The sequence below is a fragment of the Somniosus microcephalus genome, chromosome 15 (assembly GCF_052327205.1).
Source record: "Somniosus microcephalus isolate GS21.2 chromosome 15, FLI_Smic_1.0, whole genome shotgun sequence".
In the NCBI taxonomy this organism is placed as follows: domain Eukaryota; kingdom Metazoa; phylum Chordata; class Chondrichthyes; order Squaliformes; family Somniosidae; genus Somniosus; species Somniosus microcephalus.
Genome location: NC_141001.1, coordinates 48,305,683 through 48,333,405, shown reverse-complemented (window position 1 = coordinate 48,333,405; position 27,723 = coordinate 48,305,683). Strand labels below are relative to the sequence as shown.

Genomic DNA, 27,723 nt, shown 5'->3' with positions numbered 1-27,723 from the left:
ATATGGAGAATAGATGGCGATATATGGAGAATAGATGGCTATATATGGAGAATAGATGGCTATATATGGAGAATAGATGGCGATATATGGAGAATAGATGGCTATATATGGAGAATAGATGGCTATATATGGAGAATAGATGGCTATATATGGAGAATAGATGGCTATATATGGAGAATAGATGGCTATATATGGAGAATAGATGGCTATATATGGAGAATAGATGGCTATATATGGAGAATAGATGGCTATATATGGAGAATAGATGGCTATATATAGAGAATAGATGGCTGTATATGGAGAATAGATGGCTGTATATGGAGAATAGATGGCTATATATGGAGAATAGATGGCTATATATGGAGAATAGATGGCTATATATGGAGAATAGATGGCTATATATGAATAGATGGCTATATATGGAGAATAGATGGCTATATATGGAGAATAGATGGCTATATATGGAGAATAGATGGCGATATATGGAGAATAGATGGCTATATATGGAGAATAGATGGCTATATATGAATAGATGGCTATATATGGAGAATAGATGGCTATATATAGAGAATAGATGGCTGTATATGGAGAATAGATGGCTATATATGGAGAATAGATGGCTATATATGGAGAATAGATGGCTATATATGGAGAATAGATGGCTATATATGGAGAATAGATGGCTATATATGAATAGATGGCTATATATGGAGAATAGATGGCTATATATAGAGAATAGATGGCTATATATGAATAGATGGCTATCTATGGAGAATAGATGGCTATCTATGGAGAATAGATGGCTATATATGGAGAATAGATGGCTATATCTAGAGAATAGATGGCTATATCTAGAGAATAGATGGCTATATATAAATAGATGGCTATATATGGAGAATAGATGGCTATATATGGAGAATAGACATCAGACGCTCATAGACCTCCTCTCTAGGAGGGATGCTAACGTAGATGTGGGTCCTCATGGCCCCACTGCTGTGCAGCAAGGTGCTCTCCAGCTCTTTGCTAGCAGGGAAGTGCGGGTGGCCCATGAGAGGGATGATGGTGAGTGCAGATATGCAAGTGTGGGCTCCTCTCCAAGTGCTTACACTTCTCCCTCATTGCCATCCCCTCAGTCAGAGCCCCAGATGGTTCCTCGGACAGTGATGGCTGAGTCTGCCCCTGCAGTCACAGTCACAGGCTCCAAAACCAGGACGTCCACCAAGAGTGTCTAAGCAGTTGCAGCAGGGAAGTGAGCAGGCTGCCTCTACCTCTGCTGAAGCCACAGGGGTAGCACCTCGTAGAAGCACACGTAAGAGTAAGATGACACACAAGTAGATGCACAAGGGTAAGCACTTGGGTGATTTAATAACTGTTTGTGTTAGCTTCAGATGTCACAGATAAAAATATTTATTTTCATCTCTTTTTGGTCATGGCCAATTTTGTCTGCAATTTGGAAGTGGCTTAGTGAGTTGAAGTGAATGATGAATCATAACGTTACCTCCAGCAGTGGTGGCCAGTGTGAAAGGAATAGATTGGTCATTGTAGGGATGCATTATGGTCTTGCTGTGAGGTGTGGGAACCTGGCGCAGCATGTGGCAGCCATATGGGTGTAATGCCTGAAGTTAAGTAAATCTGGCCACGATGAGGGCATCCCTGGCCTCCCAGGCAGTAATGTGCTCGGGTGCTGGTGGGATGTGGACCGCAGATTCCTCCTGCTCCTCCTCCTTGTCTTCCAGCTGATTCTCCTGCTCCTCCTCCAACAGTGGTTCCCGAATTTGCTGAAAACACTTCCAACCTCTGGAAAGCTAAATCTGTGCTGACAACTCACTCCGCAGCAACATCTGCCTTAGTAAAGTAAGCAGGTGCCAGGTGGGAGTATTTATTGTGCTTTCCATGCTGTGCAATAAATGAGTTCCATCAATGGCCACTGAACGTCCGCCTCAGCTTGACAGACGTGGTTCCCGAGCTGCATGATTCCTGTGCTCATGCAGTGAAATTGGAAAGCTAGGGTTACAAAGATGATTACGGGCCAGTCAACTACCTAATAATCTAAATTAGGTCGGCCGCCTCAGTCATTCGGGTTGCGGCTGCACTAGCAAACGCGCCCGAGTAATAGGCATGAGGAGACGGGATAATGGTGGGGTCCCGACCCGCTTTATTTCAACTTTCACTCCCGACCCGCCTCCAATCGCACACATACGGCAGCGGGAAAATTCCGGCCAATGGCTTTGGTCTTCCCAATATTTTATTAAAGGAAATTTCTGCTCATCCAAATTGGAGAAAGTGAGGTGGTGGTGAGATAGAGCTGAGTCTTGTCAGCTTACTTGTGGAACCTGACGTTGTGTTTTCAGATAATGTCACTGAGGGGCAGCAGTTTGTGGTGGAGAAGGGAAGCCAGGGATATCGTTTTATTCCAGGATGATGGTTGAATAGTGAGCAGTTTTAGCAAAGGAGAGCAGGACCTGATGGTGCTTTATGTGGTCCAACCAGATCTCAAGATGGCTGGTTGAACCAGTTGTCTGCAACAGATGTTCAAATCTGTGACCCTTAGACTTAAGGGAGTGGAGATGAGGGACAACGACTAGGGAGAGAGAGAGAGAGAAATGGTTTTAATGGGGACAAGGGCTTCTAAGCTGGAGGAGAGGGTGTGATTTAGCAGATCGGTAACTGCAGAAATGCCAGGATGAATGGAGGGCCAAACCACTGCAGTCTGAGCTGGAAGCTCTTCGGTGCTGTTACACATTTTAAGAATTACAGTAGATTGTGCTGGCAAGAATGGGATTATGTACACCAGTCCTCTGAACTTAGTACCAGACTATGTGGGTGACGGGGAAAAAAAAGGGGGGAGGAAACGGATCTGGGGAGATAACACCATAGAAAAAAGAAAGTTAAAAAACACTTGAGGGATGAGCTGCAGTTTGCTGCTGCCTGACCCCTTGGGTCCCGTTAGCTCTCCTTCCTGACCCCTTGGGTCCCGTTAGCTCTCCTTCCTGACCCCGTGGGCCCAGTTAGCTCTCCTTCCTGACCCCGTGGGCCCAGTTAGCGCTCCTTCCTGACCCCTTGGGTCCCGTTAGCTCTCCTTCCTGACCCCTTGGGTCCCGGTAGCTCTCCTTCCTGACCCCGTGGGCCCAGTTAGCTCTCCTTCCTGACCCCTTGGGTCCCGTTAGCTCTCCTTCCTGACCCCGTGGGCCCAGTTAGCTCTCCTTCCTGACCCCGTGGGCCCAGTTAGCTCTCCTTCCTGACCCCGTGGGTCCTGTTAGCTCTCCTTCCTGACCCCTTGGGTCCCGTTAGCTCTCCTTCCTGACCCCTTGGGTCCCGTTAGCTCTCCTTCCTGACCCCGTGGGCCCAGTTAGCTCTCCTTCCTGACCCCGTGGGCCCAGTTAGCTCTCCTTCCTGACCCCGTGGGCCCAGTTAGCTCTCCTTCCTGATCCCGTGGGCCCAGTTAGCTCTCCTTCCTGACCCCGTGGGCCCAGTTAGCTCTCCTTCCTGACCCCGTGGGCCCAGTTAGCTCTCCTTCCTGACCCCGTGGGCCCAGTTAGCTCTCCTTCCTGACCCCGTGGGCCCAGTTAGCTCTCCTTCCTGACCCCGTGGGCCCAGTTAGCTCTCCTTCCTGACCCCGTGGGCCCAGTTAGCTCTCCTTCCTGACCCCGTGGGCCCAGTTAGCTCTCCTTCCTGACCCCGTGGGCCCAGTTAGCGCTCCTTCCTGACCCCGTGGGCCCAGTTAGCGCTCCTTCCTGACCCCGTGGGCCCAGTTAGCTCTCCTTCCTGACCCCGTGGGTCCAGTTAGCTCTCCTTCCTGACCCCGTGGGCCCAGTTAGCTCTCCTTCCTGACCCCTTGGGTCCTGTTAGCTCTCCTTCCTGACCCTGTGGGTCCTGTTAGCTCTCCTTCCTGACCCCGTGGGCCCAGTTAGCTCTCCTTCCTGACCCCGTGGGCCCAGTTAGCGCTCCTTCCTGACCCCGTGAGCCCAGTTAGCTCTCCTTCCTGACCCCGTGGGCCCAGTTAGCTCTCCTTCCTGACCCCGTGGGCCCAGTTAGCTCTCCTTCCTGACCCCGTGGGCCCAGTTAGCTCTTCTTCCTGACCCCGTGGGCCCAGTTAGCTCTCCTTCCTGACCCCGTGGGCCCAGTTAGCGCTCCTTCCTGACCCCGTGGGCCCAGTTAGCTCTCCTTCCTGACCCCTTGGGTCCTGTTAGCTCTCCTTCCTGACCCCGTGGGCCCAGTTAGCTCTCCTTCCTGACCCCGTGGGCCCAGTTAGCTCTCCTTCCTGACCCCGTGGGCCCAGTTAGCGCTCCTTCCTGACCCCGTGGGCCCAGTTAGCTCTCCTTCCTGACCCCTTGGGTCCTGTTAGCTCTCCTTCCTGACCCCGTGGGCCCAGTTAGCTCTCCTTCCTGACCCCGTGGGCCCAGTTAGCTCTCCTTCCTGACCCCGTGGGCCCAGTTAGCTCTCCTTCCTGACCCCGTGGGCCCAGTTAGCTCTCCTTCCTGACTCCGTGGGCCCAGTTAGCTCTTCTTCCTGACCCCGTGGGTCCAGTTAGCTCTCCTTCCTGACCCCGTGGGCCCAGTTAGCGCTCCTTCCTGACCCCGTGGGCCCAGTTAGCTCTCCTTCCTGACCCCTTGGGTCCTGTTAGCTCTCCTTCCTGACCCCGTGGGCCCAGTTAGCTCTCCTTCCTGACCCCGTGGGCCCAGTTAGCTCTCCTTCCTGACCCCGTGGGCCCAGTTAGCTCTCCTTCCTGACCCCGTGGGCCCAGTTAGCTCTCCTTCCTGACCCCGTGGGTCCAGTTAGCTCTCCTTCCTGTTTTGTAAGCAATTCTAGATATTGCCTCGGCAGTGCAGTGTTTGGCCACAAGATGGCAACAAATCCCATCTTTTTACTTAGTTTTTTGTCTCAGTATTGATGATACAACCCCTGATGTGGAACTTCTTCAATAAGTGTTGCAGCTAATGTTTAACTTATCACTTCTGTCCTCCCCTGAAGGCATTGATGCTTGCTAGGTTCAACTCCCCAGATGTTAAGCTATCTCTTGAGCTTTGCATGGCTATGGGGAAAGATCAAAAGAAAGACTTGCATTTACTGTATTGTAAAAATTGTAAAAAAAAAAATTGTAAAAAAAAAAAAAAAAAAAAAAAAATTGTACTGTACATAGCGCCTTTCACAACCACCGGACATCCCAAAGCGCTTCACAGCCAATGAAGTACTTTTTGAAGTGTAGTCACTGTTATAATGTAGGAAACCTGGCAGCCAATTTGCACTCAGCAAGGTCCCACAAACAGCAATGTGATAATGACCAGATAATCTGTTTTTTGTGATGTTGATTGAGGGATAAATATTGGCCAGGACACCGGGGATAACTCCCCTGCTCTTCTTCGAAATAGTGCCATGGGATCTTTTACGTCCACCTGAGTGAGCAGATGGGGTCTCATCTGAAAGATGCACCTCTGACAGTGCAGCACTCCCTCAGCACCGCACTGGAGTGTCAGCCTAGATTTTTGTCCTCAAGTCTCTGGAGTGGGACTTGAACCCACAACCTTCTGACTGAGGCAAGGATGCTACCACTGAGCCACTGGCTGACCGTGATCAGGGGAGTGGAACTAATTGGATAGGTTTTTCAAAGAGCTGGCACAGACGCGATGGGCCGAATGGCCCCCTTCTGTGATCTGTGATTCTATAAATTCATTTATACTGCCTTCTTCAATTGCCATTCTGATATCTTCTTATTCTATATGTCTCCTCATTTTTTGTGTAAATTTTTAAATGATGTCCTGCAGTTTTTAAACTTTTTGTCACTGGGAATAATATAAGTCCGCTTCATAACTTCCAAAATTTGAATGAGGTTACCGTAAAGCCTTGTTTTTTCCAACAAGAACAGGCTTAACCTCATAACTTACATTCCTGAAACTGACAGTGTCTCAGTTGCACTCTTCCTATAGCCTGGTGACCAATACGGCGCAGCACTCCAGATTGAGGCTCTCCTGTGCCTGATACGGCAACTGCCGTATTTGATTTGTATTCTGTCCTTCTGCAAACACTGCCCACTACCTTGTTTGAGACAGATAGTGGGTGGTAGGGGCGGCGGGGGGAGGTGGCATGGATCAGATACCAATGGAAAATTGACATTTTCTCACAGCCAAATGTAAGCTTCGGTGATCTTTCTTGACTAAGTTGTGGTTAACTCTGTCTTTGAAACTCTGCACACGGGTGGTTTCTTGTTTGTGTTTTATTGACAGCAGGACTTCCTGTAAATAACACAATCAGCTTCAGTTATGCACCGGGTATGGAGTAGGTCTAAAGTTCATCACAAACGCAATGTCCTGGCTCAAAGCATACCTCTTGAAACCTGCTTTCAGCCTCTCCCCTGCCTCCTAATGTTTCTCCCTCCCCTCCTCAGGATGTCCTGTTGCATGAAAGGTAACTTGTTATTGTTTTCCACACACATGCACTTTCCAGCAGGGATCATTGGACAGACTGGGAACCCTGGCTGGTTTGTCTTTACTCCTTTCCTAGCCCAAGGCCACTGAAGCCAGTTGCAGTGCTCCATCTACTGCCCTGATAGATCAGCTAACAGAGTATGGCCCCTTTACAGCACAATCCCACACAACAGGCAGTGTCTCTGCCCAGTGAACTGCCGGGGAGCTTGAAAATACATGGTTTTTAATAATGGTATTGGGATCTTAATTAAGAGTTGAGCTTCAAAGGCTCTTGTGGAAGTTTAGCTGCGAAGAGAGAAAACTGGTCTTTTAATGTGAGTGATAATACGTTCGCAGTAATGTTTATTTGGAAATATATTGAAGAAACTTTCCTAATGACTGGTTTGGTAAATGCATATCTCTTTAATCTCTCTTTCCTTCAACCACCTGTTTAACCTATTCTTAAATGTTGGCATGGTCTCTGCTCCAATAACTAACTCCAAAAGTGAATTGCACAGTCTCACAACTTTCTGTGTCAAAACGTTCCTCCTGTTCTCTGTCCTAAATCTGACATTTAAGCTTGTATCTGTGTCCCCTCAACCGCTGGAAGCAATCTGTTTCTCTCTACCCTGTCCCATCCCTTGATAATTACCTCTATCAAATCACCCCATAATATCCTCCTGTCTGCATTTGTTATGCTGCAGTTACATCCCGAGGAGCTTGGATTGAGGAGGAGAACCCACCCGAAGATGCACCATCACTCGCTCTCCCCCTTCACCAGTGCAGAAATCAGCTCCCCTGATAGTGAGTTAGAGGGGTCTGTACTGGGTGACTCACAGAGCATAAGTGGGCAGGAGCAGTTAGAAGGTTACAGACAAGAAAGAGCTCACCGGTCGGCTAGCTCACATCCCAACTCTGCTGAAGAAGACCGAGTTGCAGACTTCACGGGTGCTCGATTTCTGGTGTTCGGGGGGATGGATTTTACTTGGCCCAATCGCCATCTGAAACAGCTGTTAAGGACCTACAATTAAAGCCGAATGCCTATTTTAGGACCCGGCTTCCAAATTTGTTAGAAATTGGGCGGAGGAGGCGCAACTCAGTTACCCTGGGTCCAATGCGGCCTAAAGGGACTGCTGGAGGCAGCCGACAAAAAGACGTGATTTTTTAATTTTATTTACCTTGATGTGGAGCGGAGAGGAGCAGGAGTGACCCTCCTGGCTCCACAGCAATACTGTGGGCCGCTGCTGGCCTGGTTTTGCGCCCCCGCCCCCCCCCCCCCCCTCCCCACCATTCCCCCGCGTTACCCAGGACCTACCTGCGGGACAGCTTGGTGTTTGAGCCAGACAGTTTTGGAAAGCCCTCGATCTGCGAGCTGCAGATGTCAGTCGGCTGTCCCGATGCAATCCCAGTTGTCTGGCATCTTCGGCCGTGTGTTTCACACATGCCGCCTACTTTGTGCCTGGTTCCAGTGCAAGACCACGTCGGCCAGACTCTCGCTTGGATAAGGTTCCAGCTGTCACGCTTGCGCTGCAATGCCTCACCCAAGTGGCCATCGATGTGAGCCTAGATGTTCCAATCGCTGTTTAGTTCAAAAAGGCTTTGAAACAATGGCATACCTAATAACGGCACAACAGAAAATCTAGATCGGAATGAATAGACAATGACGAGCCAGATCCTGTCCTTGCCCAACATCCACATTTGTACATTTTCCAGCAGGTGCCACTGGATAGCGATCAGGAACAGAAACCCTGATTGATTTAGGAACATAGGAACAGGAGGAGGCCATTTAGCCCCTCGAGCCTGTTCCGCCATTCAATGAGATCATGGTTGATCTGTGACCTAACTCCATATACCCGCCATTGCCCCATATCCCTTAATACCTTTGGTTAAAAATCGATCAATCTCAGATTTAAAATTAACAATTGACCCAGCATCAATTGCCGTTTGCGTGTAGAAGTGTTTCCTAACTTCACTCCTGAAATTCCTGGCTCTAACTTTTAGACTATGTGCCCTAGTCCCTGACGGAAGCAGCATGCTATAAACAGGGCTGAGCGATCCCACAATCAACGGATCAGATCAAAGCTCTGCAGTCCTGCCACATCCAGTCGTGAATGGTGGTGGACCATTAAACAACTAATGGGAGGAGGAGGCTCTATGAATATCCCGATCCTCAATGATGGTGGAGCCCAGCATGTGAGTGCAAGAGACAAGGCTGAAGCGTTTCCAACCATCTTCAGCCAGAAGTGCTGAGTGGATGATCCATATCGGCCTCTTCCTGAGGTCCCCACCACCACAGAAGCCAGTCTTCAGCCAATTCGATTCACTCCAGGTGATATCAGGGAACAGCTGAGCGCACTGGATACAGCAAAGGCTATGGGCCCTGACAACATCCTGGCTATCGTGCTGAAGACTTGTGCTCCAGAACTAGCCACACCTCTAGCCAAGCTGTTCCAGTGCAGCTACAACACTGGCATCTATCTGACAATGTGTAAAACTGCCCAGGTATGTCCTGTCCACAAAAAGCAGGACAAATCTAATCCGGCCAATTACCGCCTCACCAGTCTACTCTCAATCATCAGCAAAGTGATGGAAGGTGTCATCGACAGTGCTATCACCAATAACCTGTTCACTGCTGCCCAGTTTGGGTTCTGCCAAGACCACTTGGCTCCCGACCTCATTACAGCCTTAGTCCAAACATGGACAAAGGAACTGAATTCCAGTGGTGAGGTGAGAGTGACTGCCCTTGACATCAAGGCAGCATTTGACCGAGTGTGGCATGAAGGAGCCCGAGTAAAACTGGTGTCAATGGGAATCGTGAGGAAAACTCTCCACTGGCTGGAGTCATACCTAGCACAAAGGAAGATGGTTGTAGTGGTTGGAGGTCAATCATCACAGCCCCAGGGCATCGCTGCAGGAGTTCCTCAGGGCAGTGTCCTAGGCCCAACCATCTTCAGCTGCTTCATCAATGACCTTCCCTCCAACGTAAGGTCAGAAATGGGGATGTTCGTTGATGACTGCACAGTGTTCAGCGCCATTCACAGCTCCTCAGATAATGAAGCAGTCCATGCCTGCATGCAACAAGACCTGAATGACATTCAGGCTTGGGTTGATAAGTGGCAGGTAACATTCGCGCCACACAAGTGCCAGGAAATGACTATCTCCAACAAGCGAGAGTCGAAACACTGCCTCTTGACATTCATCGTCGTTACCATCGCCGAATCCCCCACCATCAACATCCTGGGGGTCACCATTTGACCAGAAACTTAACTGGACCAGCCACATAAATACTGTGGCAACAAGAGCAGGTCAGAGGCTAGGTATTCTGCAGCGAGTGTCTCACCTCCTGACTCCCCAAAGCCTTTCCACCATCTATAAGGCACAAGTAAGGAGTGTGATGGAATACTCTCCACTTGCCTGGATGAGTGCTGTAGTGTCCGTGTGTTGATAAAGACACTGAAGACAGGAGTTGGTTCATAGGTATTTACTAAGCAAAGTCTGGGGGGGGTTCTAACGGATATACACAATATACAGGCTTATATAGCCCGAGTGGCAATTACCGGCATTACAGCACACCTGGGGCTCTTAAAGGCACATACACTACAATTCCTCCCCTTTTAGCTAACCAGTACATCATATTTTAAGTAATTATTAATTACATGTTATAAGCAAAATAATATACATTGCTGTAGTTAATTAATTATAAGTCAGTCTCTCAGGAGGCTTCCTGACTCGGTCCGGATAACGCCTCGGGGGTGTAGTAGTTTCTGGTGGTGTAGTAGGTTCTTCTGGCAAGGCTGATTCGGCTTGAATGCCAGTGTCGGGTTCATCGGGTTCCAGTATCACCGGATCGGAGGTAGATATGGGTATCTCTACTTCATCGTTAGAAGTATAGAGTTGTGGTGTAGGTTGTCCCTTTTCGGATGACTTTATGATTTGGTCAGCATGGCGCCTTATTATGCTTTCTCCGATGTCCACGGTATACATCAGTGGTCCTAGTCGTGTGCAGATAGTTCCAGGCTGCCATTTCTCGGTACGGTAGTCCCGGGCCAAAACTTGTTGACCTATCTGGAAGGTTCTAGTTGGCCTTTCATTCATGCCTTGAAACTGCCGGTTCTCCACGTCCCTTCTGATGTTGGGCTTGACCAAATCCAGCCGGCATCTTAGGTTTCTATTGAAGAACATCATGGCGGGAGTTTGGTTGGTAACCATATGTGTTGCATTCCTGTATGCGAATAAGAAGTTATCCACCTTGTGCTGAAGTTTTATGTCTTCATTACCCATGGCCTTTATGGCCTTCTTGAAGGTCTGGACAAACCTTTCAGCCAATCCATTGGTGGCGGGATGGTATGGGGTGGACGTGTAGTGCTTAACCCCATTGTTTTTTAAGAACTTTCTGAATTCTTCGGACACAAATTGCGGTCCATTATCAGAACATATCTGTTCCGGCAGCCCATTCCTGGCAGATATGGTCCTTAATACCGTGATGGTTTTTTCCGTGGTGGTGGAGGACATCTTTATTACCTCCGGCCATTTGGAGTGTGCATCAACCGCGATTAAGAACATTGAGTCCATAAATGGACCAGCAAAGTCGATGTGCACCCTTTGCCATGGAGATGAGGGCCACTCCCATGGATGTAGAGGGGCTTGTGGTGGAGCGTTTTGGACCTTCTGGCATCCTAGGCAGCTCTTGGTCATTTCTTCGATGTTTCCATCGATACCTGGCCACCATACAAACGCCCTAGCTAGGTTCTTCATTTTCACTCCACCCAGATGCCCCTCGTGAAGCTCCTTTAGCACTTTATCCTGGAGTTTGGGTGGAATTACCACTCTGGATCCACACATCAAGGTTCCTCGGCACACTGACAGCTGTTCTCTTCTTTGCGAGAATGCTGGCAACAGTGGTTCGCCATGTGCTGGCCATCCCTTCACTGTTAAATCGTAGACCCGTGAGAGAGTCGGGTCATTTCTCGTTTCCTTTTCAATGGCAGAATTTGTTACTGGTAGACATTCCACTATGGTAGAGTGGAACATCTCTACTGGGTCTACTGTAGGTGCCTCTTCTACCATTGGCAACGGTAGGCGCGATAAACCGTCAGCATTCCCATGCTGTTTTGATCCTTTGTATTCTATGTTGTATTGGTGTGCCCCTAGAAAAAGGGACCACCTCTGTAGTCTTTGCTAGGGTTGAATATGGAGATGAGCGGTTGATGGTCAGTCAACAAGGTAAATTTTTGTCCGTGTAGGTAATGGTTGAATTTCTTTACTCCCCATACCAGGCTGAGTGCTTCCCTGTCGATTTGGGCATAGTTACACTCAGCTGAGTTTAATGAGTGTGACGCAAAAGCTATCGGCTGTTCTGAGCCATCAGGGAATTTATGGGATAATACTGCTCCTATGCCGTAAGGGGATGCATTGCATGCCAGTCTGATTGGCAGTGATGGGTTGTAATGAGCCAAAACTTCTTCGGATGTGATTAAGTCTTTGCATTTATGGAAGGCACGTTTACAGTCTTCGTTCCATTTCCAAATCACTCCTGTTTGTAGAAGTTCATTAAGAGGGTGTAGAAGAGTTGATAAGTTCGGTAAAAGCTTATGATAGTAATTTATTAATCCCAGGAACGACCTTAATTGTGAAACATTTTCAGGTGCTGGGGCTTTTATGACCGCTTCAATTTTTTCAGGTGACTTATGCAACCCTTCATTATTAATTATGTGGCCACAATATGATATCTGATTTTGGAAAAATTCGCACTTGGGGCGATTCGCTCATAGGCCCCGCTCTTTCAGCCTAGTGAGCACCTGCTCCAAATTGGCAAGGTGCTCGTTGTCGTTTTCTCCTGTTACAAGGATGTCGTCTAGGTAGCATTGAGTCCCCGGAATCCCTTGCAGGACTTGCTCCATAGCTCTTTGCCAGATAGCTGGAGCTGATGCTACTCCAAAAACCAGTCGATTGTACTGGTACAGGCCTTTGTGTGTGTTTATCGTGAGATACTTTTTAGAGGCCTCCTCAACCTCCATCTGTAGATATGCCTGTGCCAAGTCAATTTTGGTGAAACGTTTCCCTCCGGATAGTGAGGCGAAAATATCTTCTATCGGAAGAGGATACTGTACTGTGTGAAGGACCGGGTTTACAGTCACCTTGAAGTCTCCACAGATGCGAATTTTTCTCTGTTCTTCAGATTTATCTTTATTCAATGCTTTTTTCATGACTGGAACGATGGGTGTTGCCCACTCGCTCCAATCTATTTTGGATAATACGCCTGCTTTTTCCAAATTCTCCAGCTCTGCCTCGACTGCTGGACGTATTGCGTATGGCACCGGTCTTGCCTTAAAAAATTTGGGAATTGCTGCATCTTCCACTTTTATTGAGGCGGTGATGCCTTTCAAGGTTCCTAGTTTCTCTTGAAACACTTCTTTGGCGTTGGCCAAGATGTCTTTTAATCGTTCAGGTATGATGTCATCATTGTTTTTTTTCTTACTGGTCACCGTCAGTGCCTGAATGGAGTGCCAGTCTAAACGTATCTTTCTGATCCATTCACGTCCCAACAACGGTGGACCACCATCTTGTAGAATGTATAAATACAACTTTTGTATTTCTTTGCCGTTGTATACAACAGGCACCCTTATTTTTCCTTTGGGGTATACTTTCTGCCCCGTATATGTTTTTAAGATAATGGATGTGTCTTTTAGAGGTATATGCGAAAATAGCCTCTCGTAATCCCGTCGATTTATTACGGTTAGAGCTGATCCTGTATCTAGCTCCATTTTAACTGGGGACCCTGCTATCGTGAGGGTAACCCAAATGGTTTGGTAATCATCTTTGGCAAGTACATTATGTAATTTGAGACAGCTTAGTCTCTTTTTTTCGAAGTCGTTATCGCTCTTCTGGTCTTCGGAGCTACTGTCCGTCATCATTTGTACCTTCCTGTACTTTATTGTTTTTTTTTCTGTCTGTGGATTTATTTTGTCCAGATCGGCATACCCGTGCAATATGTCCAATCTTTCCGCATTGCCTGCATACTTTGTCCTTGAACCAGCAGTCCCTCTGGTTATGGGTGGATCTGCCGCAGCGATAACATCTTTCGAAACCCTGTGTCATTTCATGGGTGCCGAAGTCCTGTGTCTTTTGTTGTATCTCTGCAGCTCCTCTTGCTGCTGCTTCGTATGATACAGCCATACTGAAAGCTTTGTCCAATGTTAAATCTTTTTCAGAAAGCGGCCTTTTTTGTGTTCCTTCACTTAAGAGACCGCAAACAAATTTGTCTCGAAGATAATCTGATAGTCCTGCCCCGAATTGGCAGTACTTTGATAGCTTTCTTAATTCGGTTAGGTAATCAGCGTTACTTTCATTCTTGTGTTGATTTCTCTTGAAGAACTTGAATCGTTCCGCTATCAGCAGCGGTGTTGGGTTTAAGTGCTCCTGCAGGGTATCAACAATTTCTTTAAAATTCTTGTCCTTTGGTTTGGCTGGAGTGATTAAATTTCGTAACAGCCCGTATGCCTTTGCGCCCATTTAGTTCAGAAGTACTGAAGCTTTTTTTTCATCTTCTATTCCATTTGCAGTGCAATATACCTCTACTCTTTCCACGCATGTGGTCCAATCCTCTATTTCGCTATCAAAAGCATCAATATTGCCAGACTTGGGCATTTCAGAAAAGATATGGCGCTTTCCGTGCTTTGTTTTCTTTTCTGCAGCAAAGATATGGCGTTTCCCGCCGCTGCTGCCGATGACAACGCTGTTTACTGCGGTTTCCGTTTTTTTTTTAATTTACTGTCGGAGACTCTTTCCCGCCGGAGTTTCTCTCCAGGTCTGAACGCTGACCTGCTTGCCGCGCCGGCCGTCTCCCGAGTGCTCCCTCCCAGTCCGTTATTGCATGCCTCCGATTTCGCTGCCTGTCTCAGCTGTAGAGCCAGCCGCTGGAGCCCCAGCCTGACGCCCAGGAAGGATTAGCGCAGTACCTGCCACCAGCTTGGCCAGCTGGTGAAAACACAGCTTCTCTCACTTCCTTGAGTCTTCTGGACGCCCGCAGAATCGATGTCCTTGAGGTGCTGCCGAATTGCAGGTAAGTCCGTTTCCACTTCGTCGCCACTGTAGTGTCCGTGTGTTGATAAAGACACTGATGACAGGAGTTGGTTCATAGGTATTTACTAAGCAAAGTCTGGGTGGGGGTTCTAACGGATATACACAATATACAGGCTTATATAGCCCGAGTGGCAATTACTGGCATTACAGCACACCTGGGGCTCTTAAAGGCACATACACTACAAGTGCAGCTCCAACAACACTCAAGACGCTCGACACCATCCAGGACAATTCTACCCCCTTGTATTCTATTCCTCCAGATATAAAGGCAAGCAATCCCATTAGCCTTTTTGATTATTTTCTGCTTCTTTGCCTGATTATAAGGACCCATGTTGTCCCAACACTTGCCAGAGGAACATCCATTAAGCCAGTATAATAAGAATTATCTTGCATGATCCTTCGAGTGAATTTCTAGAGGGCAACAAACCCATTCATTGTTTGCAGTAATAGATGGAGCAGTGTCACAGACAGGTTGTTGGTGCTTCTATTTCCAAAACAATTCCGCCATCAAAAGATATTGCTGCACTTGAAAGCCCAAGGAGTGGCGCAGTTGCACATGTACCCCTGAGATGCTTTTCATTCACCATTCAGCAGATTTGCCAGCTGAGGCTAGCATTGGGTGCTTAAAGTAGCACTCCAGGCTGCAAACAAAAAATGAAACACAGCTCATCAGCGAAGTCCATCCAGATTGCAGTGTTTATTTCCTCATGTGTTGCCAAAAATTGCATTCCACTACTCCTTCAATTTTCTCTGCAGGCTGACTGTTGTGGAGTATAACTCCGCAGACACCGGCAGCCCTCCCGTACCCAGTTTATGTGCTCATTCTTCACCTCGTACCCTTGCCCCTCACCTTGGCTGCTTACTGAGGACAAGGACAGAGGGATATTATGCAACAATGATGAACAAATTTCCAGGACTTGTCAGTAGTTTAAGGGTTAAAACTATCAGTCACCAATGTTGTGAGTGTCATCTCAGAGTAATTAATTCAGTGTACGAGGTAATGCCTCATTTACTGTTTCTGCTTCTCTGCTCCGTAACAGGCGAACCGCAGTGAAGTAACCGTGGTTGCGTTTTTCATCATGCCTGCGAAGACCAATAACTTCAACGTAGAAACTCTCAAGGGACAGGCAGTACGGAAACAGCTTTGGTAAGAAAAGTACCGATTGAAGATAGTCCCATGGAAAAAGTAGAAGATTCTTGTAAAAATTGCCCAAATGTCCAGTGTCAGCTGTGGCTCAGTGGGTGGCACACTCGCTTCTGAGTCAGAAGGTTGTGGGTTCAAGTCCCACTCCAGAGACTTGAGCACAAAAATCTAGGCTGACACTCCAGTGCAGTACTGAGGGAGTGCTGCACTGTCGGAGGTGCCGTCTTTCGGATGAGACGTTAAACCGAGGCCCCGTCTGCTCTCTCAGGTGCACTATTTCGAAGAAGAGCAGGGGAGTTATCCCCGGTGTCCTGGCCAATATTTATCCCTCAACATAACATAAACAGATTATCTGGTCATTATCACATTTCTGTTTGTGGGAGCTTGCTGTGCGCAAATTGGCTGCCGCGTTTCCCACATTACAGCAATGACTACACCTCAAAAGTACTTCATTGGCTGTAAAGCGCTTTGAGACGTCCGGTGGTTGTGAAAGGCGCTATATAAATGTAAGTCTTTCATTAAATGTTGAATTCAAAGGTTAGGTAACATCAGAACTCGCAAGGAGTATCTAAAAATACCATTTTTATTAGTAATGTTAGAGCCTTAGTCATCTGAAGATGAAACAAAAAGTGAAGGATAACTCGGAAACTAAGTGCTCATCTTTATTTTTCTGAAGAGATGGAAGAGTACTGTTACTTAAATTGTTTGGATGACTGTGCAACAATTTGGGCTTCTGTCCAACACACTTAACTTGGATTCACAGCAGAAAGGAAGATTCCATAAGCAGACCAAGGGGTAGATCTTAACTTTGTGCGATAGTGTAACATGGGTTAGCAGCCCATCTTGCATCTCCTAATTTTTATTTCCATGGAAGCCAACAGAAATAAAAATCGGGACAGCTGTAAAATGGCTTGCCTATTCGCTATCCCCTGTTTTACACTAATGCAGGAAGTTGAGAGTTACCCCCAAATCTCTCTAAACTGAGAGTTGTGCTCCGATGCATGCCGTGAATGGGATTGTGTGCCACTGGACTGACAGTTGCCCTCTAATTATGGGGGAAGGTAACAGACATGAGGGCCGATTTTGATTTCCCAGCAGGAGCAGGGACCGCCGTAGGAGTCAGCAGGGAACCCATCGCAACTTCTGCGCCTCCCCTAATTTTTGTGGCTGAGGCCAGCTGCCAGAGCAAAACGTGCTTCCCGTAGTCGGCAGCTCACTGTTTAGGGGCTGAGAACATCGGGCCTGCAGCAACAAGGTGCATTTTTGCAGCCAAAGCATGGAAGCAATGTTGTGGAGTTTCGGGAAGATGTCTGGGGAAGGAAGACTTTCAGCAGAGTCCCGAGGTTTTCCAGATACAGCTATGGAGAGGTGGAGGAAGAGAACGGAGGTCCTCTTCTACTCAGATGGTCAGCAGGTGCCAAGGCCAATTGTGAACAGCCACGGCGAGAGGCGTCAGCACTTTATCTCCAGAGCTTGGCTGCAGTGCAGCAAGACATGTAATGAACTCAGCTTGAGAACCAAGATAAGATAGCCCTTCACATTTCTCATACTTTCTGCAGTCATGTCGAACCATGCCTTTGCCTCTGCACAATCAATCCTTCCTGTGGCTGTCTGTAGGTCAGCAGAAAAGACTTCACTGCCTCTTGGCCAAACTTGCACTGCTTTCTGTCATTGTGTGCACTGCGGTAAGCTGCTCATGCATGGCGAGGGATGAAAGCCCTTACCCACTTCCACTCTTGCAGGAGAAGCTTGCACACAACAGTGGGAAGACAATCAGCAGGAGAAGGTCCTGCCACTTTACAAACTCTTAGTCCTATGGAAAAGACTGCCATTGACATCATAGGAAAATGGATAGGAGTCAGCATTCGAAATGCGAGGCTGGAGGCCTGGCACAGCAGGGTTTGTTGGCATCTTCCCTGCCTCTTCTTTCTACATAACTCTCGGTCACGTACTCATACCTCCTGAATGTGACAACCTGGTGTTGCGTCGTGCAGCATCTGATCTGGTCCTTGCCTTCACAATTACATCCTAACCACTGTTCCCTTCTCCTTTGTCTAGACCAATCTGAAGACCTGGACACTAGTGCCAGACATAATGACCATGGAAAGCATGATAGTGTACTATTACTCGCTCTTACCCTAGCACAGAAATCAGCACCCCACATGACTTGAATAGTGTGTTTGAGGGACTGCACTGGGGGATTAACTGAGCAGCTGTAGGTGTAGGTGGCAAGGAAGGCTATGGGAGAGCTAATCGGAGGGCCAGCTCATGTTCCAGCTTCCCTAAAGAGGACAGAGATGCAAACTTCAGGGGCCCAGTATTTAAAAAGATGATTTCTGCACACCAGCAATTGATAAAGCCATTGGACTGACTACCAGGGAGCTTCTGAAATATGTCATAGCATTGTGGCGCCACTACCCACTTGTATGAGGTTCTCACTCGTGACATCGACACCCTTCAGTCAACCATGGAGCATGTGGTCACCTTGATGACCATCGCAGCTGAATCCCCTCCCGCAGGAGTCTGTGATACCAATAATAGCATCTCTCGGGGATGTTCATGCTGGAGCCATGCAGGCTGTGGTCTCAATCATCTCCTCCGTCTTGGACAGACTAGGAGAGGAATGGATATGAGCTTGATGATCACTGATCTCATCAAGTCTGTTCTCTCACAGATCAGTAGGCGTGCTGAGTTACAGCTCAGTAACAGGCAGTCAGGATGGTAACACTTCTGTACCCTTGTGACCCCTGAACCAATTCCCACTGAGCTACCAGAAAGTACACTTGATCAAACTTCCCTGGCAGATGTCAAGTTGTTGCAGTTTCCAGCTGAATCCTCTCAAGCCCAGACTTAGAGGAGGCCAACCATTACATCGCATGAAACCTTGAATAAGCCACAGCAGCCTACTTCCTCCCGCACAAAAGCAAAAGGTTGCATTTACTTCCAACACCAGATCTCTAATTGGTTAACTTGAAGGCAACACCTGATTTCTGATTGGTTCCTCTGGAGGACAAGACACACCCAGCAGTTTCTCTGGAATGTGAAATTAGACACTGCCTGCCTAAGTAATAAATTAGCTTGCAAAATGTAATTCGAGCCACTCTGACTGCCTTGTTCCAGACAGAACAGAGCTCACATCGTACAGACATGGCTCACCCTCACGGGTTAAGACCTTCCCCAACCCTCCCCAACAAGTTCCTGACCTTCGACCCCTCCCCACCCGGGTTTCAGACCTTCCCCTGCTGACCAAGTTTCTCCCCTTACCCCCCCCCCCCCCCCCAAAACCACCATGGTTCCTGACCATCTCCCCACAATAAGTTCCTGATCTTCCCCACCCGCCTCCATAGATGGGGCATTGTGTGTGGGTCACGGATTGTTAACAGGTTTATTGGGTATGAAGTGAATAGTGACAGTGTCATGACTTCCGGATTTCATCCAATTGCTCCCCCCCCCCCTCTCTCTCCGCCCCCTCCCTCTCTCTCCGCCCCCTCCCTCTCCTCTCCCTCTCCCCTCCCCCTCCCTCTCCCTCTCCCTCTCCCCCTCCCCCTCGCTCCCCCTCTCTCAATTCAATTCAATTCAATTCACTTTATTGGCATGACAAGGTACATCTTATGTTGCCAAAGCATCGAAAAACATTCATGGTTGTACACAAAAATACAGATCTATCCATACAGTGTATAAACAGATATATCCCTGAGTGTATAAATATACATTCATATAATTTGTATATACTCTTTTCTTATATTTAGTGGTTGTCCCTCTGTTTATGGCAAGCTGTAACATAGTGTGCCGCTAAGGTTACACAATTTCTCTCTTCCCCTAGTAGGTATGGGAGTTTTTGGTCGTCATTCAAATTTCTGAATTCCGGGCATATTTTTGTGAATTTTGGGTAGAAATTCTCCCTTATGCCCTGATATTTTCTACAAGCTGTGAGGAAGTGCATCTCTGTCTCCACCACTCCCTGACTGCAGTGAGAGCATATCCTGTCCTCTCTTGGTAGCCGGGTCTGCCTGTGTCTACCTTTTTCAATCGCCAGGCTATGTTCACTAAGTCTGTACATTATCAAGGTTTTTCTCAGTTTGCTATCCTTTACCCTGGTCAGGTAATCAGCCATGTTGTATTGTCTGTTTCGGGCCAAGTAGCAATTGAGTTTGCTTTGGGTTTTTGTTGTTTCTGCCCAATATGACAGATATTTTTCCTTTTGCTTAGCGACGATTGTGTTGGGTCGAATTATTTGTGTTACGCTGTCACTGTCCTGGGGCTGGTTATTGTTAGTAGTGTTAGTAGTTACTTCACTGAGTCCCAGGACTAGTTGACTGAGGGTATTCTTCTTTATGGTCCTCTCTTGGCATTTCAGGGCTTCGTAATGATAGCATTGGGGGTTGCTCATTTCTAGGTGTTTCCAAAATTTGGTTTGGATAGTGATTATTAATGGATATTGGCCCAGTTCTGCCCTGCATGCATTGTTTACGGTTTTCCTTTGAGTCCGGAGGATACTTTTACAGAATTCTGCATGTAGGATCTCAATTGGGTGTTTGTCCCATTTTGCAAATTCTTGTTGTGTTAGCAGTCCCCACACCTCACTGCCATAGAGTGCAATTGGTTCAATTACTGATTTGAAAATTTTGAGCCAAATGCTAATTGGGATTTCTATTTGGATTGATTTTTTAATGGCATAGAAAGCCCTTCTTGCTTTCTCTTTCAGTTCATTCACAGCCAGATGAAAATTTCCCGTAGAACTGATTTTTAAGCCCAAGTATGTGTAGTTAGTGGTTTGTTCAATTTTGGTTGTTCCTAGTGTGAAATTTATTTTGGGTCCCTGATGTCTGGATCTTTGCTGGAACACAAGGACTTTGGTTTTTTGGGGATTTATTGTCAGGGCCCAGGTCTGGCAGAATGACTCCAGCAGATCCAGGTTCTGCTGTAGACCCTCCTTAGTTGGTGACAGCAGAACCAGGTCATCTGCATAGAGGAGGAATTTAACCTTGGATTCATATAGGGTGAGGCCGGGTGCTGTAGATTGTTCAAGTAGTTTTGCCAATTCATTTATGTAAATATTAAAGAGTGTCGGGTGAGATGGGCGAGCCCTGCGTCACCCCCCGCCCCTGTGGGAAGTATTTTGTTTCTTTGTCTCCAATTTTAACTGCACATTTGTTGTTTGTATACATTGATTTAATTACATCATATGTTTTTCCCCCTACCCCGCTTTCGATAAGTTTCAGGAATAAACCGTCGTGCCAGATGGAATCGAAAAGCCTTCTGGAAATCTATAAAGCATGCGTAGATTTTGCTTTTGTTTTGATGAACGTGTTTGTCAATTAGGGTCTGTAGGGTGAAGATATGATCTGAGGTTCGATAGTTTGGCAGGAATCCAATTTGGCTTTTACTCTCTCTCTCCTCTCTCTCTCTCTCCCCCTCTCTCTCTCCCCCTCTCTCTCTCTCTCTCTCTCTCTCTCTCTCTGCCCCCTCTCTCTCTCTCTCTCTCCCCCTCTCTCTCTCTCCCTCTCTCCCCCTCTCTCTCTCCCCCCTCTCTCTCTCCCCCCTCTCTCTCTCCTCCTCTCTCTCTCCCCCTCTCTCTCTCTCCCCCCTCCTCTCTCCCCCCCTCCCTCCCCCCCCCTCTCTCCCCCCCCTCTCTCTCCCCCCCTCTCTCTCCCCCCCTCTCCCTCCCCCCTCGCGCCCTCCCCCCCTCGCGCCCTCCCCCCTCGCGCCCTACCCCCCTCGCGCCCTCCCCCCCTCGCGCCCTCCCCCCCTCGCGCCCTCCCCCCCTCGCGCCCTCCCCCCCTCGCGCCCTCCCCACCTCGCGCCCTCCCCCCCTCGCGCCCTCCCCCCCTCGCGCCCTCCCCCCCTCGCGCCCTCCCCCCCCTCGCGCCCTCCCCCCCTCGCGCCCTCCCCCCCTCGCGCCCTCCCCCCCTCGCGCCCTCCCCCCCTCGCGCCCTCCCCCCCCTCGCGCCCTCCCCCCTCGCGCCCTCCCCCCCTCGCGCCCTCCCCCCCTCGCGCCCTCCCCCCCTCGCGCCCTCCCCCCTCGCGCCCTCCCCCCCCTCGCGCCCTCCCCCCCTCGCGCCCTCCCCCCCTCGCGCCCTCCCCCCTCGCGCCCTCCCCCCTCGCGCCCTCCCCCTCGCGCCCTCCCCCCTCGCGCCCTCCCCCCTCGCGCCCTCCCCCCCTCGCGCCCTCCCCCCCTCGCGCCCTCCCCCCCCTCGCGCCCTCCCCCCCCTCGCGCCCTCCCCCCTCGCGCCCTCCCCCCCTCGCGCCCTCCCCCGCCTCGCCGCCCTCCCCCCGCTCGCGCCCTCCCCCGCTCGCGCCCTCCCCCCCTCGCGCCCTCCCCCCCTCGCGCCCTCCGCCCCTCCCCCCCTCGCGCCCCTCCCCCCTCGCGCCCTCGCGCCCTCCCCCCCTCGCGCCCTCTCGCCCCCTCCCCCTCTCGCCCCCATCGCCCCCTCCCCCCCTCGCGCCCTCTCGCCCCCTCCCCCCCTCGCGCCCTCTCGCCCCCTCCCCCTCTCGCCCCCTCGCCCCCTTCCCCCCTCGCCCCCTCGCGCCCTCCCCCCCTCGCGCCCTCCCCCCCTCGCGCCCTCCCCCCCTCGCGCCCTCCCCCCCTCGCGCCCTCCCCCCCTCGCGCCCTCCCCCCCCTCGCGCCCTCCCCCCCCTCGCGCCCTCCCCCCTCGCGCCCTCCCCCCCCTCGCGCCCTCCCCCCCCCCCTCGCGCCCTCCCCCCCCCTCGCGCCTGTTAAGTATGTGTATTGTATTGAACAATTAACACAAAGACTTAAACGTATAACTCAAACAGGTCTTTACTGGTTGGAGGTAGGGACTACACATAGGTCTTTACTTCTTGCTCACAGGCGGGAACTGAGGGGAGATCAGTACCCACAGTACTATTTATACCCCTATGGCCAGGAGTGGTACTGCGTATCACTACGCCCTACAAGTAGTGCAGTCCTGTCCATAGGTTTAAAGTAGCACACATATTACATACACAACATTCCTCCCTTCTTAGCTTTACAGTCATCTCCCCATTTAACATAACGTAATAACATATATACATATATAACTTCAGGTTTACATAACAGAATAACATAGATACATAGATAACTTCATGTCAAAACAGATCACAGATTCAGTCTCTGCGGAAAACAGTTCACAGATTCAATCTCTGCGGAAAATAGTTCACAGATTCAGTCTCTGTGGTGTAGTCGGTTCACGTTGCTGGAGTGACTCATTCAATAGTCCTTCCATGGATTTAACAGCTTGAACTTCCGAACTGATTTGGCTCCGTTCGGAGGGACCACGTGTGTGATCTGGTAGAGGTAATAATGGTTCAGATGGGTCATCTTCTGTTTCGACTTTTCCTTTTCTGCTTCTTGGAGACTCTCTGGGCTCCACTGTCAGCTGCCAGCTGCATGCGCAGCTCCTCCTTCTCTTCCTCCTTTTTCCGTAGTAGAGCCACCTTCTCCCGATGTTCCGTAGACTTTCGGTGCTCCTCCATGATTTCTGTATGGTGGGAGTCGAAGTTACAAGTTGGGCAGGACAGGACATAGTAATATTCGGAGTCGTCCGACAGGTCAGCGAGAGGGTCTTCTATGTCCTCCCTACCCAGCTGGACGTCAGCCAGCTTTTGTTCCAAATCCAGACATCTTTCCTGAAGAGACTTCTTCACGTGTTCCGCTTCCTCTAACTTTTTCTGGGCTTTCAGCAAGTTGTTTACTAATGACCTCATTTGTGATTTTAATACTTCAACTTCTTTTGGAGATTGATTGATCGGACTATTCAATCCCTCTACCGTAGCAGCTGTTTCAGCGGTCTGTTGTTCTACGTTGACGTGAGTCAGCGTACTTTTGGCATCCAAGGGCTGCTCTGTTGCAGTCATCTCAGTCTGTGTTGCCACCTCAGCTCTTCCAATAACCTTTGAGAGCTCCGAACCCCTTTCGTTTGAATATTGAAGTTCGTGTTCAAGTTTTTCCCATTTCAGAGTCCTGTCCTTCAGCATATGCAGGAGTTGGCTGACCGTTAACTCCTCTGACATCAGGCGTTTTGTGTGCTCCTGCTCCATTTGCTCCAGCAGCTGCTTCTGTTGTCTTTCCAGATGTTCCCACTCTATATCAAAGAACTCTTTCGTCGCATTCATCTCTTGCTCAAAACGGCAAATCATTTGTTCTAATTGCTGTTGCAGTTTGAAATGGAGTTGAGTTCGAGCCCGGTGTCCCTCAGAAATGTGCATGTCAGTAGACTGGACAGACTCAGAATTCTCTATCTCAGTGGAATTCTGTGCTGAAACTTTGTCTTTTGCACACGGGTTGGTCTTACCATCATCAGTTCCAGAGTCTGGGTTGATTATGTTCACCGAGTTCTCACTCGTTATTGTTTGTAGGAAATGCCAGTCGATATTCATTTTCCTAATCCACTCCCGTCCTAGTAGTGGAGGACCTCCTTCAGATAGCACATATAAGTCCATTATTTGACTTTCTTCGCCCTTGTGGACCACTGTGACCTCAATTTTCCCGATGGGGTACACTCTTTGCCCCGTGTATGTTTTCAATATGAGCTCCGTATCCTGTAGGGGAATATGTTGGAATAACCTTCCATAATCTTTCTTATTTATGACCGTCAATGCCGATCCAGTGTCCAATTCCAGTTTTACTTGGACTCCTTCTATCTGAAGAGTGACCCAAATTGTCTGGAGGTCTGCACCCTTACCCACGTTGAGTACCCTTAAGCTAGCCAGTTCAATACTGCTTAAGCAGCCAGTTCATTACTGCTAGCGTCTGAATCGGACTCCTGTTCGGCCACCTTGTGTACTTTTCTTGCGGTGACTTCTTGTTGCTGGTCTTCTTCCCTGACCTGCATACTCTAGCTATGTGTCCAAGCCTACCACAAGTTCTACATTCTTGGTTTTTAAACCAACACTGGTTCTGATCATGCGTTGTCTTTCCACAACGATAACATTTGCCAGAACTCACACCCAATTTGTGTGCACTGAGCTCCGGTGACCGTAGCTGCATTACTGCCGTGCCTCTCGCTGCGGCTTCGTGTGCTGCTGCCATAGTGACCGCCTTCTCAAGCGTCAGCTCATTCTCCTCGAGCAGTCGCTTTTGTGTATCCTGTTTAAATAAACCACACACAAATTTGTCTCGTAGTGCATCTGTCAGTCCCGTTCCAAACTGGCAATATTTCGCTAATTTACGCAATTCCAGCAAATATTCAGCATTGCTTTCATGCTGTAGCTGCCTTCTGTCGTAAAATTTAAATCGTTCCGCTAGCATCAGCGGCGTGGGGTTTAGATGATCTTTCAGGACAGTAACAATCTCATCGAACGTCTTATCCGCCGGTTCATCTGGTGATAACAGGTGTTTCAATTGCCCGTATGTCTTCGCACCCATTAAATTTAATAATGTTAGAGCTTTATCTTGGTCACGAATTTTATTGGCCTTACAATAATTTTTTACTCTTTCAACATATATGGCCCAATCTTCGAGGTCACTATCAAAGGTGCTAATATTCCCGTGTTTAGGCATTGTAGATTTGCAATTTCTCAGATTTTATTTTCTTTACTTGTTATCAAAGATGGCTGCTTCCCGCTCTTGCCGTCGTACTCCGCCCACAAAATGGCGGTTTTCCCGCGCTTGGCGGTCTTCACCCGTCCCCCGACGCCGTCTCCCTTCAGCCCCGAGTGCGGCCCTTATCTCCGCCGCGATCGATGGCCCGCGCTTTTCACCGCGGCTCTCGCGCCTTCAGTGTCTGCCGACGCTGCGCCTTTCAGCCCGAGTGCAGCCCTTATCAGGGATTGCGATCGATGGCCCTTATCTCCCGATCGCGATCGCCCTTGTTCCTCCGACTTCCCCCAGCCCTGTCTTTGCAGCCAACGCTGCTCGGCTTACCCACCACCGAGGTTGAAAAAGAAGCTGCAGGATGTCTTCTGTCCTCCAGTTTTCAGTCGCTGATGGAGGCTTCAGGGTCCTAATGCCTGTCGCTTCCAGTGGGGTGGTGCGGTTTGAAACCTCTCTTCAACGTCCTGTCTGTGGACGAAGCCGCCGTGGAATAACTGCCGCAGGGTAAGAATCTGACTCGTCGCCAGTGTTAAGTATGTGTATTGTATTGAACAATTAACACAAAGACTTAAACGTATAACTCAAACAGGTCTTTACTGGTTGGAGGTAGGGACTACACGTAGGTCTTTACTTCTTGCCCACAGGCGGGAACTGAGGGGAGATCAGTACCCACAGTACTATTTATACCCCTATGGCCAGGAGTGGTACTGCGTATCACTACGCCCTACAAGTAGTGCAGTCCTGTCCATAGGTTTAAAGTAGCACACATATTACATACACAACAGCGCCCTCCCCCCCCCCGCGCCCTCCCCCCCCCGCGCCCTCCCCCCCCGCGCCCTCCCCCCCCGCGCCCTCCCCCCCCGCGCCCTCCCCCCCGCGCCCTCCCCCCCCGCGCCCTCCCCCCCGCGCCCTCCCGCCCGCGCCCTCCCCCCTCCCCCCCCGCGCCCTCCCCCCCGCGCCCTTTCATCACAACAGTTGTCCCATGTTGCAACCACAGAGGATCACCTTGTATAGAAGCACTGGAATAGGTAAAAGAACACTTCCGACTTGTACTAGGGGCTCACACCAGCATGACAATTAGTGTGTAGGTAGGCCTTTCTGTAAAAACCACAATGCTGTTTGAAGTGTGTGTGTGTGTGTGTGTGCTCGCTCCTGCTGGTTGGTGGGTGAGCGCAGGAAGTGGAATTAGTCAAGCAGCGAGGTTAGAAATTTACACTGGCATCATAATGATCGCGCTTCACCCCGTGTTGCTATAACATTCGGATGTATCTTGGTTTGCTTTGCATTTTTATTTGCAGTAAAGGGTGTTCTCTATTGTCTGCGACTACTCCCACCCCCAAGTCCACGCCAATGTATTTAAAGGATAAGCAACATCAGGGATTGGAAAAGAGCTTTTAGTCAAAATACACGCTGCATATTTTATGTTGAAAAAAGGTACATATTTCTAAAAATACTAATTGGCATTTTTCATGTATGTTTATGCCCAGCCAGTAACCTTTCCCACAGTTTGCCAGCTCTGTAGCAGCCGTCAGGTCAGTCTGAATTCACATCCCAATTTCTTTCGATGGAGACTCCCCGGGAGCCAAGGGCTGCTCCCCATTGGTGACATCACAGAGATTAGTGTTAAAGGGCTGACTCTGTGGGAGTAAACGTTTGCCATTTCTATTTATAATCTATTAAAAATATTACACCTGGACAATTTGACTTAAACGTTTTGGTCATTGTTTTTATAGCAACTTTTTCTCATTATAAATGCCTATATCCACATTTAATATGGGTTTTGCTTATGCAAACTCGGCACTTTGGTTGAACAATCTGGCCACTAGGTTCCCACAATTCTCTCAAAATGCTTTCTGGAAAAAAAAATTAGGTGTCCAAGTTTTACTCTCAGCTTAAAAAAAAATGTAATATCCAAAATAAGGGTTTAAGCAAAGTGAAAATATAAAATTTTACATATTTTATACACAAGCTGTGAATTTAAGATCAAAGGGGAACGTAGGTACACAGGACGAGTCTCAAATCAAATGAACAATTAAAGACTTTTCAGAACAAGCTACAATGAATGAAGCCCATCGAACAGATGTGGGGGAAGAATGCATGTTAAAGGAGTCATAATTGTTTCTTATATTAACATAAATCAATATTCATACAATATAGAGTTTAAAACCATATTCCTATCTATCTGCATATATCTTAAATTGCAGATACTAATCGATTTTAGTTTCTGTTTAGGAATAATCCATGAATGAGGCAACTGTACTAAAAACAGGACTTTCTAAACCGCCAGAACACACAATTCAAACAGGACACACTTGAAAATAAGGAGTCATACAGGAGACTGTTGGAGAAGATGAAGTGTATGAAATTAGAGGGAGGGCTGCAAAGTGTACTAAACTGGTTAGAAGGGAGGAAACAGAGAGCTGGTGATGTGGGCAGTTTTCAGAGTGGTTGGAAGTGGGTCGCAGTGTCCCACAGGGTTCTCTTTCTCTTTACTGTGATTTGGATATAAGGCTAGACGGAGTGGTGTCCAAATTTACAGACAATACTAAAATAGGAGGCAT

At 48.7% G+C, this 27,723-nt stretch overlaps 1 protein-coding gene across 1 annotated transcript in view; it reads left to right on the top strand.

The window, feature by feature from the left end:
• Positions 1 to 27,723, top strand: part of LOC147106716 (glycogen [starch] synthase, muscle-like) — a 129,094-nt gene that overhangs the window by 49,850 nt on the left and 51,521 nt on the right. Inside the window, exon 8 of the mRNA XM_086007772.1 lies at positions 15,524 to 15,630. Within this exon, the coding sequence (XP_085863898.1) occupies positions 15,524 to 15,630 (107 nt within the window). The remainder of the gene's footprint in view (positions 1 to 15,523; positions 15,631 to 27,723) is intronic.